The sequence below is a fragment of the Schistocerca cancellata genome, chromosome 8 (assembly GCF_023864275.1).
Source record: "Schistocerca cancellata isolate TAMUIC-IGC-003103 chromosome 8, iqSchCanc2.1, whole genome shotgun sequence".
NCBI classification, from domain to species: Eukaryota; Metazoa; Arthropoda; class Insecta; order Orthoptera; family Acrididae; genus Schistocerca; species Schistocerca cancellata.
The window spans coordinates 156089748-156104734 of record NC_064633.1 but is presented as its reverse complement, the minus strand read 5'-3'; the positions used below and the strand labels follow the sequence as shown (position 1 = coordinate 156104734).

Below are 14987 nucleotides of genomic sequence, written 5' to 3'. Positions count from 1 at the left end.
GTCGGGGATTTTCTCCGCTCAGGGACTGGGTGTTGTGCTGTCTTCATCACAATTCGTCTCCATCCGGCGCGCAGGTCGCCCAATGTGGCGTCGAATGTAATGAGACCTGCACCAAGGCGGACCGACCTGCCCCGCAAGGGGCCTCCCGGCCAATGACGCCAAACGCTCATTTCCATTTACATCAATCTGGATCTCCGTTGTTCACACCAAACAGAACGTTCGCTACACCAGCGAACTGTTACTCGACCATATCGTGGTTGCAGTGCCAAGTATTTAACAAGCATCCGAGAATAGAAACGAACATGATACACTATTGGCCATTAAAATTGCTACACCATGAAGATGACGTGCTACAGACGCGACATTTAACCGACTGGAAGAGGATGCTGTGATATGCAAATGATTAGCTATTCCGAGCATTCACACAAGGTTGGCGCCGGTGGCGGCACCTACAACGTGCTGACATGAGTAAAGGTTCCAGCGGATTTCCCATACACAAACAGCAGTTGACCGGCGTTGCCTGGTGAAACGTTGTTCTGATGCGTCGTGTAAGGAGGAGAAATGCGTACCATCACGTTTCCGACTTTGATAAAGGTCGAACTGTAGCCTATCGCGATTGCGGTTTATCGTATCGCGACTTTGCTGCTCGCGTTGGTCGAGATCCAATGACTGTTAGCAGAATATGGAATCGGTGGTCTCAAGAGGGTAATACGAAACGCCGTGCTGGATCCCAACGGCCTCGTATCACTAGCAGTCGAGATGACAGGCATCTTATCCGCAAGGCTGTAACAGATCGTGCAGCCAAGTCTCGATCCCTAAGTCAGCAGATGGGGCGTTTGCAACACAACAACCAACTGCACCAACAGTTCGACGACGTTTGCAGCAGCATGGACTATCAGCTCGGAGACCGTGGCTGCGGTTACCCTTGACGCTGCATCACAGACAGGAGCGCCTGCAATGGTGTACTCTACGACGAACCTGGGAGCACGAATGGCAAAACGTCGTTTTTCGGATGAATCCAGGTTATGTTTACAGGATCATGATGGTCGCATCCGTGTTTGGTGACATCGCGGTGAACGCACATTGGAAGCGTGTATTCGTCATTGCCATACTGGCGTATCACCCGGCGTGTGGTATCGGGTGCCATTGGTTACACGTCTCGGTCACCTCTTGTTCGCATTGACGGCACTTTGAACATTGGACGTTACATTTCAGATGTGTTACGACCCGAGGATCTACCCTTCGTTCGATCCCTGAGAAACCCTACATTTCAGCAGGATAATGCACGACCGCATGCTCCAGGTCCTGCATGGGCCTTTCTGGATACAGAAAATGTTCGACTGCTGCCCTGGCCAGCAAATTCTCCAGATGTCTCAGCAATTGAAAACGTCTGGTCAATGGTGGCCGAGCAACTGGCTCGTCACAATACGCCAGTCACTACTCTTGATGAACTGTGGTATGGTGTTGAAGCTGCATGGGCAGCTGTACCTGTACACGCCATCCAAGCTCTATTTGACTCAATGCTCAGGTTTATCAAGGCCGTTATTAAGGCCAGAAGTGGTTGTTCTGGGTACTGATTTCTCAGGATCTATGCACCCAAATTGCTTGAAAATGTAATCACATGTCAGTTCTAGTATAATATATTTGTCCAATGAATACCCGTTTATCATCTGCATTTCTTCTTGGTGTAGCTATTTTAATGGCCAGTAGTGTAGTTCTAGCAGAGGTACGTGCATCCGTAGCAGTTGCAGGCCCTGTTTAGGAGTGAGATATCTGTTCCTTTTTGGCACTAAGGCCACGTATGGTTCCTCTTGCAGTGTGGCGGTCCGTTTGCTACCACCGACATCCTTCCACGTAGTATTTACAACTTCAGCGGCCTTTTTTAGTCGCGAGATGCCACTTATGGACACTTCCATTGCGTGGGCACAGTAATGACACTTTGACCGTCTTCTAGCTGACCGACTGCACTTACACGGTCGTGAGCACTCAGATGTCTTGCAGACATGTCGTACCACGCGGAATGTCACACTAGTTGGTTCAATAACAACCTTCGTCAAATGTCATACTGCGTCATCTGTCGAATCCATACAGAGCTTTCGTGCAAAGGCTTCGCTGCATTTAAGTCCCGCCCGTTACACTTCCTCTTACTATCATTGGTCAGGTGTGAACCGTGGATTTACTTTCAGAACCTTTCCTTAAGAATTTACTTTAATTACTGGCGATTCATCAGGAACATTAACACATTTAATCACACTATGTGCGCGTGGAAGTAGTTGCCATTGGGTAACTTAGGAAAACAAATTAAATTTGTTTCAGCAAATAGAAATTTTATTCCTATAAGCCCTTTTTTTTAAAACAGATTTAATATTATAACCAGAAAGCACCCTCTAAATATCAAGTTACAATTTATTCAGAGGCAGAAAGAACCAATTTTGACAGTATGAGCCTTCTGGCTGAGAACCTTGCCGCTACTTTTTGACAAGGCTGTAGTCACGACCGCTCACAACCTCTGAAAGGCTACACTGGTGCAAATCTGCAACACACCAGACTACTTTGAACTAAAAATTTTAACAACTCACACAAGCTCATAAACTATGCACCCCGTATGAGGGTGGTAATGGTACAAAACATTTAAAAAAATTTACTTGCCACCGAAGGTGCAACTTGATTAAAAAAAATCCATGAAATGCAGTCTTACATAAAATATACAAACATGCTCTACATTACACATATACCGCTTCTCAAGATGATAGACAAGATAAAAACGTATTTCAGGAATTCGGCCGTTACACTTCAAGGAATAAATTCGTTAACACCGTTTCCGACAAACATGCAGAGGCAGGTATTAACGTACGGCAGACAGACAGACAGACAGACAGACACTAACTGCCTAACAAGTGCGGACGAGAGACAGACGAGCAAGCTGGGGACGAGAGACTGACCAAGATAACAAGTAGAATTTAACAAGTAAATGAAACGACGTATCACGAATCACTTAACTTGAAAAAAACTGCGATGTCTGGCGAAGACCTGGCGCAGCACCCCCGAAACGCTCTCCCGAACCGTCCGCTGCCAGCCGCTTCAACGGACGCAGGATCTCCCGTCTCACGGCGTCGCAGCTCGCTCCGGCCAGACCGATGTCGTGGGTTGACTCATGTTGCTCTCGTGTCGGCCGCGAAGCCACTACCCCTCGCTATACGGCGCGGCCCACTGAACTGACGTGGCGACTTCACATGCGCCGGCGCTCAAGACGGACGAGTCATCTTGTGTCCCAGTGCGCGACCGACCAACCGATCGATACAACCGCCAATGACCACTGCCTGAACAAACTCGAGTAGCACTCCGGACGACAGACAGACACTGATTGCCCCACACTGACCCGGCTGACCAACTGATCCGCTGGCGAGCTTTTTTTTTTCTTTATTGTTATTTTCACACCTGTACAATAAGGTAGGGTGTCAGCGGCATGCTACGCCGCTCTTCATCCACAGAGTTGACAATGATATAACACAGAATGGAGATCCAGAATAAACATAGTGACGGGCAAAAAATAGTGGTCACAGAAGCGCAAAAAAACACGGAGCCGTTCACACTCGACGTAACGACATGTTGACACGGCGCACATAATACTGAGGAATCCGACGGCACAAGTGAACGTATGAGCGTGACGGTGGACACTAAAAACACAAAACGACGGCACACACACGCGAAACTGACGGCTATGATCTCCGGCGCGCGAATGTCCACAGAGCGTGTACGAGTCCGGGGACCTGCCAAGAGGCGAAGAAGGGGGAGTGGGAGGGAGAGGGGTGAACAAGGATGCCAATGGCGGAGGAGACGGAAGTAGAAGATGGAGGAAGGGCTGGAGGGGAAGCCCGGGGGAGGAGTGGGGAGAAAGGGAGGAGGGTGGGAAGGGGGAGAGAGGGGAGGGAGGGTGCCCAAAGGAACAAACTCACGAAGAGGGAGGGAGGATCAAAGTTGGTAGGAGAGATAGATAGAGGGGAGGAGGGCTTCATCAGGGAGGGGGAGCTGGCGGGAGCCACCTTGGGAGAGGGTAAGGAGGGTGGAGAGGTGGAGAGCAGGTGGGACACGGGAATACAGGAGCGGCCGCTGGCGAGCTCAATGCGCCCCTTAAATACACGTGAATAGGCAACCTTTCCCCTTTCCCAACAGAGGAAGACACCAAAGCTGGATTACCACAGCGGCGGCACCGCCAAAAACGGAGGGCGACTACTTCACACTAAGCGCTGGGGCGCGCTCTTCAAAACAGCAATTTTTACCACGGCTCAAGGTGCTCCATAGTAATTGTCGGTTGTTCCATAGCAAGTGGGTTATTTCTGAGCAAGTGGCAGTTGTGGTCAAGCAGTGTGATACTCTCGCCTGCCAGCCGCCTTACCCGTTGTGATGGGCGAGTGAGAGGAACGAGTGTGGCCGTGTACACAGGACGCGGCCGACGAGGACGGCGATGGCGCGGAGAGAGGGGGGCGCGGCCGGCGGCGCTGGCAGCTGAGCCGCGACGAGGCTGCGACTGGCAGCGAGCGGCTGCGCGCCGTCCTCTGGAAGGTGGCCTACAAGCAGCTGGCGCCCGGCGAGTGGAAGCGCCTCGCGCACCACTGGGCCTTCACCGACGAGCAGATCAAGGCCATCGAGCACCAGTACACCGGTAAGGCCTGCGCCGCTGCACACTGTCTCTACTCCTTGCACTCACGGAATTGGAAGGCGTTATTACCGTATATTGATAATTTTTACTTATGGACCGTCTGACAGCAACTGAATAAAACACAATTTTAGTGCCATACGCGTTTCGCCTTTATTTTCTGCAACGCATCGTCAGTGGCCTGGAATATGTACGTATGTTAGCTACTTAATTTACATGTTTCTCCTGTGCATAGGTTAAAACAGTTCTGGTGGCTGGTATTTCCTATTAAGTAGTAATGTTTTTAACTGTACTTACAGGTTGCGTGGACAATTTCTTACATATTACCCTCCTGTTGCATTTTTGGTGTTGTTCTTCCTCTTATGAATGCCAATTTGCGGTTTTTTTCCCACATTCCACAGCACTATGAACTGAACGCTTGTTTCAATGCAATGTTTTGGTTTCTGTAGGAATTGGAAGGCGTTATTACCGTATATTGATAATTTTTACTTATGGACCGTCTGACAGCAACTGAATAAAACACAATTTTAGTGCCATACGCGTTTCGCCTTTATTTTCTGCAACGCATCGTCAGTGGCCTGGAATATGTACATATGTTAGCTACTTAATTTACATGTTTCTCCTGTGCATGGGTTAAAACAGTTCTGGTGGCTGGTATTTCCTATTAAGTAGTAATGTTTTTAACTGTACTTACAGGTTGCGTGGACAATTTCTTACATATTACCCTCCTGTTGCATTTTTGGTGTTGTTCTTCCTCTTATGAATGCCACTTTGCGGTTTTTTTCCCACATTCCACAGCACTATGAACTGAACGCTTGTTTCAATGCAATGTTTTGGTTTCTGTAGCCGACTGTCAAATGTTTTTGCCAAAGATCGAATGTTATTGCCAAACTTTCGAGTGTAATTATTAATCTGTGATCTGTTCGTGTATGCATATGTGTGTGCGTTTGTGTGTATGTGTGTGTGTGTGTGTGTGTGTGTGTGTGTGTGTGTTTGTGTGTGTGTGTGTTTTGGCGTGATATAATTTTTTTGTGCTGTGTGTGTGTTACGGTGCGGCATTTTTTTGTTGGCTCTGCTTATATGTGTGTGTGTGTGTGTGTGTGTGTGTGTGTGTGTGTGTGTGTGTATTTTGGTGTGGTATAATTTTTTTGTGGGCTGTTTGTGTGTGTGTGTGTGTGTGTGTGTGTCCGGATGTTTGGTTTGTTTCATACTTCCAACATCTGATATGTTCTTTGTATCTTGTTTCAAAATTCCTGCATGTCATGCCTATGTACACTGCAATACATCACACAGCATGAAACAAACCATTCCATATTTGCAGGGCATTTAAAACACCATAGCCATCATCCTACAAACATGGAACAAGAAATGAAAATAATGAGAATAAGCAACCATGACAATCATCTTATACAAATGCAAGAAAACTTCCACATCCAGAAAGCCATAGCAGAAAAAAACATGTGATAAATGAACAATCACACTTTAGCACGGGCTCCCTACTACACTTAATAAAGGAAATGATAATATAAAACAAAAAAAACTCTTCCCCACACCATCTCGACACACCCACACACACACACACACACACACACACACACACACAGCGCAAAAAAATTATATCACGCCAAAACACACACACACACACACATACACAAACGCACACACATGTGCATACACGAACAGATCACAGATACTTCAATAATTACACTCGAAAGTTTGGCAATAACATTCGATCTTTGGCAAAACATTTGGTAGTCGGCAACAGAAACCAAAACATTGCATTGAAACAAGCGTTCAGTTCATAGTTCTGTGGAATGTGGGGAAAAAACCACAAATTGGCATTCATAAGAAGAAGAACAACACCAAAAATGCAACAGGAGCGTAATATGCAAGAAATTGTCCACGCAACCTGTAAGTACAGTTAAAAAAATTACTACTTAATAGGTAATACAAGCCACCAGAACTGTTTATAATCTCTAGGCACAGGACAAAAATGTAAATTAAGTAGCTAACATATGTACATATTCCAGGCCACTGATGATGCCTTGAAGAAAATAAAGGCGAAACGCGTATGGCACTAAATTTGTGTTTTATTCAGTTGCTGTCAGACGGTCCATAAGTAAAAATTATCAATATACCGTAATATTTAACGCAACTGAGGAAGACGGGACTACAAAAGCAGGAAAGTGTTACACCAGTCTGGTCAGATGTTCCTCACTGCATCACTGCATCACTGCATCACTTGCATGAACATCAACAAAAGGAAAACGAGGATAATGGATGTAGTCGAATTAAATCGAGCGATGCTGAGGGAATTAGATTATAAAATGTAGACTGGCAATGGCAAGGAAAGCGTTTCTGAGGAAGAGAAATTTGTTAACATCGAGTATAGATTTAAGTGTCAGGAAGTCGTTTCTGAAAGTATTTTTATGGAGTGTAGCCATGTATGGAAGTGAAAAATGGACGATAAATAGTTTGGACAAGAAGAGAATAGAAGCTTTCGAAATGTGGTGCTACAGAAGAATGCTGAAGATTAGATGGATAGATCACATAACAAATGAGGAGGTACTGTATAGAATTGGGGAGGAGTTTGTGGTACAACTTGACAAGAAAAAGGGACCGGTTGGTAGGACATGTTCTGAGGCATCAAAGGATCACAAATGTAGCATTGGAGGGCAGCGTGGAGGGTAAAAATCATGGAGGGAGAGCAAGAGGTGAATACACTAAGCAGATTCAGAATGATGTAGGTTGCAGTAGGTACTGGGAGATGAAGAAGCTTGCACAGGATAGAGTGGCGTGAAGAGCTGCATCAAACCAGTCTCAGGACTAAAGACCACAACAACAACACACTAGGCAGTTATGTTAGCCACTGCGCCCCTCGGACAGTTTTCATGGACTATCTTGGCACTTTCCCCAGCTGACCAACACTAGAGAGCCTGTATACAGAGAGAATGGCCGTAGGTGAAGTTGCCCGTGATTGGTTGATCAGCTTTGGCGCCATTTTTCTGCCAAACGTCTCTCACGCTTCCTATGTTCGCCGTGGTTTTGAGTTGAATTGAAGTTTAGAGGACTTTTGGAAACGATTAAAAGGTATTTGAATTATTGAGAGACTTGTCATGCGTTGTGCATGCATGTTCGATTTAGTTGTATATCGTTTTTAGTACGTAATTAGCGTTTGCGATCTTAAATACGAGTTGAAATAATGAAGCGTTTTGTGATGAAGTCGGTAGGCCTACATGTTTGAAGTAAACACGTTAGTAATTGTACAGTATTGTTTTTGACATCTGTAATTCGTTCCGCAGACGTTCGTAAACGATGCCAGGTTGTGCTGCATTTGGTTGTTCCTATAGAGGCAAAGGTTGATTTCGCATGTAGCATCACAAGCTTTTCTGAAGCGAATATCTGACAATCCTTGCTGGAAACGGAAAGTTCCTGTAATCGTTGTACCATGCTCATTCAACTTTATAGCGTCAAACTTTATTTCGTTCCGAATCAGAACACTAGGCATTATTTTGGTTTTAGTACTATTGCCTGACTGTTGACGCAGGCAAGTTGTAAGCACGTTTTCCGCAGTTGTCGTGGTTGCTGAAACATTATTCGTAGTAAATAATTGTAGGTACTCTTGAAGACAGTTTTTAATAGGCCTACTTACTGTGGGGTAGAAGGGATACGCTAGTTTTCTTGTTATATTTGGTCGTTATTACAGCAGCCTACATTTAACATTACCTGATTTTTGTAATGTTTTTCGTTTGTTATCTACGAGAGGTATTCATATATATGAAATAATGTCGTAAGCAGTTGTTTACTTGTGACATGCAAAAAGTTTGAAGACGTGACAAGAAGTACTAATACGTCTCACACTTTTTGCGTGTCACAAGTAAACAGCTGCTTACGACTTTCATTCATCTGACGTAATACAGGTACGTCAAATCTTTAGCGTTATGTACTTCCTTTACAAAACAAATGCTATACACTATATTTTTTTTATTTACATTACTTTAATTGGAATATGTCTAGTAAACTAGTAAACGAACTTTAAAGGAGATAAATGCAAGTAACGAATAATTTTTACACCCACTGTATCAAATTTTCCTGTGCTGTACGTAGTAGGCTACTATGAGTATATTATAGCTGTAAAGAAAGGCATTTAACGAATGATTTCGCCATATTGTCTTGTGCTTTTGATTCGGTGAGTGTGTACTCCACTACTGCCCATTCAAAAGTCCCGCCTGCGGTGTGGCAGAAAAATGGCCGCCGTATCGTCCGGCGGGCCACTCTCTTCCTACACAGGTTCTCTAACCAACACTCCCGCCTAGCACCACCTGTCCGCGGTCGACGTCCATGTCATCCATGCTCACAGACTTTAGATTGTCGTTGGAAGTCGAATATAAATATGCATCCGCAGTGAATGTTTCTTGAATGTGTGATGTCTGTTCTTTCGGACATGCTTTCATACAGTTCCCTCGCCTCGACTCACAAGTCCCTAATGGCAATGGTTCAATCTTTCTCAAAGCTCGAAAGATGGAGATAACCTGTACGTGTACAACCACCGGGTATCTGTCATGATCTCCGCGCGACCGCTACGGTCGTAAGGTCGGATCCTGCCTCCGTCGTGGATGTGTGTGATGTCCTTAGGATAGTTAGGTTTAAGTAGTTCTAAATTCTAGTGGACTGATAACCTAAGATGTTAAGTCCCATAGTACTCAGAGCAGTTTGAATCATTTTTTTGTCATGATCTCCATCTGAAATGTTCCAGTAACTTTAGACACGGCAGACAGTCTTCACACCTTTCATCTATAAGTATGGCTTTCATATTCACTGAAAATGTTAAATAAGGCACGAACATGGTTAAATGTTAATCAGCACATTCCACTAGCATGGAAATACTGGAATACAATTTTGCAGCGTTCGCCGAAGGACTTCATGGAGTAACACTGTCCGTTTCCATCAATGTAACTACTTAATCTCTTAGAATTATATAATAAAGATATTTATAGGCATCTTTACAATTGAGGGCTAGCTTTACAATTAATATGAATATGGGAGGTAAAGTATGGCCTCAATACAATTGTCAAATGGTTCAGTTGGCTCTGAGGTCATCAGTCCCCTAGAACTTAGCACTACTTAAACCTAAGTAACCTAAGGGCATCACACACATCCATGCCCGAGGCAGGATTCGAACCTCCGACGGTAGCGGTTGCGCGGTTCCAGACTGTAGCGCCTAGAACCACTCGGCCACTTCGGCAGGCCCAATACAACTGTCGCTCAAACGGAATGCAGTAGGATGTGCCGTACATCAGATCTGGATGAAGGATGGAGCTGAATTTTAGCAGTGAGAGCGTAAACAAAATTCTGGCTAAAGAACATTTATTTGATCGGTAAGTTTAATTACACACATGAATATGTGTAATTAGTAATATGATGGTTGCTGTTGCCTGCAATCTATTACGCCGTATATTAATTACACCTACAACTTTGGAACGTCCCCTTTGAAAAATTATGAAAGTCTGTGCTGATAAACTTCAACGTTATTTGATTTTCAAACAGCTGAGCAAATCTGAACGTACTCAGACATTTCTCTCTTCACTTATTCTGATCATCACTAAACTGACACACAAAATTTTTAGCGCAATGCAGTGTGACTTTCAATAATCCCTACTAAAGAATGGACCTGACTAACAATAACCTATACCTTTCATGAATCAGTTACCTCACAAAAATCCTCGTTACTCGAACTACTGCACTACAGCGAGCGCCAATACTGCCAGCTAAATAAAAGATTCTAACTACTGAAAGCAGTAACTACTGACAGACATAGTTATCAAATGAAAGATATTGATAGAGAACAAGCAATGTCTTTTCCTTAATAGCGTTCAAAAAGCCATTATATATGTATATAATTTTGTGACATCCAATTAAACAAATTTCATTTTTCTGACGGACAGACATCCAGATCGTCCGCTCGAAACTTTAACATCTCTCTCCCCAAATCCACCACTGCTCGTGGCTCACCTCCAATTGCACAACGCTTCGTGCTGTCCACATCCAACAGCCTAACACTACAATAGTGAATATCCCAACAAAGCCAACCAGCCACAGACTGCACACAGCACAGTCAGTGATTTTCATACTGAGCGCTACGTGGTGTTACCAACATAAAAACCTAAACAGCCTACTTACAACTTTACTTTGTAGTCCCCTGCAAGGTCGATAATCTATGGAAGAGGAATGATCAAAGGATGGTTTACTCAAAAACTTACGTTCACATGCACTTGAGAGACTAACTGGGAGGAAAAGAAATAAAAACTTCCAACATAGCACACGTGGGTAGCAAGAGGTGCTGTTCCCTTGATTTTAACATACGGGATGAATGAATAACATTTCTATTAAAGTGTATTGCCATAAAAATGAGGCATAAATAAGAATCACAGTTAATTCCACTATTTTACAGCGGAAGATCACTGTGGCCTTGGCACTGTAGACTTTCTCATTAGTTCACGACTACGTGGTCCTCACAAACAAAAGCGTCAGCAAAGAAAGTTATCAAGTGAGACGAACTGCACAAAATTCAGTGATAAACTCACGTAAATCATACGAAATATACATGCTCTCACGAAGGGGATACTAAACGAAATGAACTGAATCACAATAAACTCAACACGGCCCCACGTGTTTGATTAACAGTTCAACTGAACGATAACCTACACCGTCCCTGGATTTTACGGCATTTAACACTCGTGAATTAGTATGTAAAATTTGTCACACTCGATAATAAACTATGAACGATTTAAGGAATCGTTTACTTTGACTAGCTTTGAAAAACCTACACAAAACACATTAACTTCTCATCGAAAGGCACACTTACCACCAGTAGATCTCACTCGTCTCGCGTCCCACGGAGCACTCCACGAGCATTCTCTCTCCAACCAAAACCGCTCCCCGTACCAACGGAAGTGGCGAGAGGAACCCCTGCTGTGGTGCCAACCTATACAAATGGTTCGTCCAAGGCAAACAGAAACCTCTTTGCTACCTGGTACGTGTTTCCTACAGTGAGCTGTTCTGACACAGTGGTTGGCTACTAAATTCCCAAATCCTTGCACACTCTCATTCATAGATTCAACTGATTGTAAAAGAAGAGGAAGGAATAGATACATTGAAATATGGCACTTAAATGTATCAAGCATGCGTGTGGGGCTCCGACAAGTACCAATAATCTAAGGAAATGTTAAAACGAAATACGGATAGTATACTGTGGCCACGACAAACGCACTCAGCTGATCAGTCTTTTTCTTCTTTATATTTAGGGTAACAGACCACTTCCCCCTTCAGTTGAGGTGCCAGAGGCCAACAAATGAAGCTTTGTGGTATGGTAAAATCACGCAGAGCCTCATGCAGAGACCCTTCAATATACATACAACACAAATACGAGGGTTGGAACTTTAAGAGTGGCAACTTTTTATTTATACCTTTTACAAAATAGGTACGTGTTTAAAATTTTTATTGACCTTCAAAGTAGTCGCCAGCATTGTGCATAACACGTTGCCAGAAATGTGGAAATCGTAGGATACTATTGGCAGTGCCAGTTGTGTTGTTATTTCGAGCGGCCCGACTAATTTGTAGCAGTTCTGAAGCGAATGCCGTGAAGTTGAACTTACGGGGGCTTAAGACAGGGAGTGCAGTAGGTGGTATAGCATTTAGCAGACCCATCACTCAAACAAATCAGTAACAGCTTGCACTGAACATGCTTGAGCAGTCTCCTGATGGTCAGATCCTGCAGAAAGTGTCATCATTTCTGTCTCTATGCTGTCCATTTTTGGAACACAACCTACGACCAGCTTAGAGACAGAAGTGATGACACTTTCTGCAGGACCTGACCATCAGGAGACTGCTCAAGCACGTACAGTGTAAGCTGTTACTGATGTGTTTGACTGATTGGGCTGCTAAGTGCTATACCACCTACTGCACTCCCCTGACTTACACCCTCGTGAGTTCAACTCCATTTCCAAACTGAAGAAAACACTTCACGGCATTCGCTTCAGAACTGCTACAAATTCGTCGGGCAATAGACCGCGCCGCTCTAACTGCCAACTCAACTGTCACTGCTAAGAGTATCCTACACATCGCTGGCAACGGGCTATACACAAAGCTGGTTACTACTTTGAAGGTCAGTACAACTTTGAAACACGTATCTATTTTGTACGAGCTGTAAATAAATAGTTGCCACTATTTAAGTTACAGCCCTCGTAGGTCTTGGGGATCGCAGGTTTGCAAAGCACTTTAGCCCGTTCTCCTTTGTTATTACCAGTTCAGCTTCTATTCACATTCGCACCATTTCTCTGGTATGATCCTGGATATCACGATCCAACATCCTTTGGGGTAAACTAATTTTCCAAATTGAATTTCAGTAGTCTTCAGAATCGCAAGGTCGAGAATGTTGGTCTTGGTAACAGTGCTCCTTGACCCATCCACCGCCCTGAAAAAGTCTGAAAAGCATCCTGAACTCGCCTCACCAGTGCCCTCCTGTAATCCAATGTACGGCTGCCAATGTGCATGTCGTGGAAAGGCATATCTGACGATTCTGTGTTTACTCTGCAATGAAAAGTCTGAGTGATGCTCAGGTGACACATAACTACACACTATACATTGCTATTAGAGCTGTCACGCATCCGTTCTTAACAGTCATGTGGGTTTTGTGAGTCCGATTTTCAACGTTATGCCGAATGACATTTCGCGAAATGTATTACTTTGCCTTTGTCACAGAGCACAACATTTTGAAGAAACTCACAGTATTTATTAGTGCTGTTCAACATTTCAGTCGCAAACATGTGACGCAGTAGTCTGTCTTTAGGTAGCAGCTTGTACAAGGTCTATACGTAGAGCACATGCTGCACCGTTGAAGGTCCCACGCGGCCTATCAAGTAGACTTCCTGTGTGTGCGCATGAAGTTATGGTATGTTTCCTTCAGCTGTTCGTGTTATACAGTTCTCCATCTACGACTACACACGTACATCGTAAGCCAACGTCTGGTGCGTGGCGAAAGGTACCCACTCGCGAATAGAGCGAGGGAAACATGACTGTCTATATGCCTCCGTATGAGCCCTAATTTCTCGTGTCGTGATCCTTACGCGAAATGTACGGCTGCGGCAGCAGAATCGCCCTGTACTCGGTATTGATGCCGGTTCTATAAATTTTCTCAGTAGCATTTTTGAAATAACTTCCCCTTCTCTCCAGGGATTTCCATTACAGTTCTTCATACACCTTGGTAATACCTGCACGTTCGTCGAACCTACCGGTAAAAAATCTAGCAGCCCGCCTCTGAATAGTTTCGATGTCTTCCTTTAATCCGATCTGATGCGGATCCCAAACACATGACCATTTCTCCAGAATAGTTCACACCAACGTCCTATATGTGGTCTCCTTTACAGATGAACCATACTTTCCCAAATAATATAAAAACGGCTAAATAACTTTTTATGGAGATCCTAAAAACCAAAATTCAAACTCACTACAGTACTGAAATATCGAAAAAAGCAAAAACTAGACAAGCTGTTTGTGAAATAACTGTACGCGCTGGAATTTTTTCACTATTTTTCCCGAAATCAGTGTTAGATTCTTTTTCTTATATATCCGTCACATTCGACTTTTTCTGCCTCAGCATTATTTCCACATAGACAACTTTTTAAAACCTATTTGAATTGTCTTGGCACAGCAAAATAACTTTCAAACGTAATGTTATTCGTTAGTACGGCAACAAAATTCACATTAACGTCGTTTGGTTTCAGATGACCGGCAACTAGTTCATGATAATGCCCAAATGGTCCTGCAGAAACGTATAATGTAAAATTAAGGTATCGCAAAACAAACGAAAACTTTTCTGTAGACCTTATTTTCGTGGATTAGTTATCACTCGACATATTTTCATAAATCACAGAGTTTAATAAATAAAAAGCACAGAAGGTGGCACAGAGGTGCTGAAACATGTTAGGCTCATAATGAGAAAACAGTGTTTTGCGTAACAGACTGGCCTTATGTGCAAAAATTTGAGCTGCAGACACAGAGAAAGAAAGAGTAGCAAGTTCAAATGATGAATATGGAAATTTTTTAATTAAAGTCAAATATTTTATATACAGTAAATTATACAACTGAGATGAGTGCTCGTAGGTTTTCTGTACTGTAGCAATTTCCACACCATCACTATTATTAGACTAACTCACTGAGTTCATTATTTAATACAGAAGCGCAGCGGCAGTGCTTTGACGTAGATAACATAACAACCACCTTTTCATTGACCGTATTTGTAAATTTGTTGGAGACGTGATCCCCTTTCTGC

The 14987-nt window shown here is 43.7% G+C and overlaps 1 protein-coding gene across 5 annotated transcripts in view; it reads left to right on the top strand.

Annotated features, from left to right (window-relative positions):
• LOC126094678 (ankyrin repeat and death domain-containing protein 1A-like) overlaps positions 1 to 14987 on the top strand; it is a 787090-nt gene that overhangs the window by 732841 nt on the left and 39262 nt on the right. For all 5 annotated transcript variants that reach the window (XM_049909192.1, XM_049909195.1, XM_049909194.1 and 2 more), the window contains one exon: positions 4444 to 4663. In XM_049909192.1, the coding sequence (XP_049765149.1) occupies positions 4444 to 4663 (220 nt within the window). The remainder of the gene's footprint in view (positions 1 to 4443; positions 4664 to 14987) is intronic.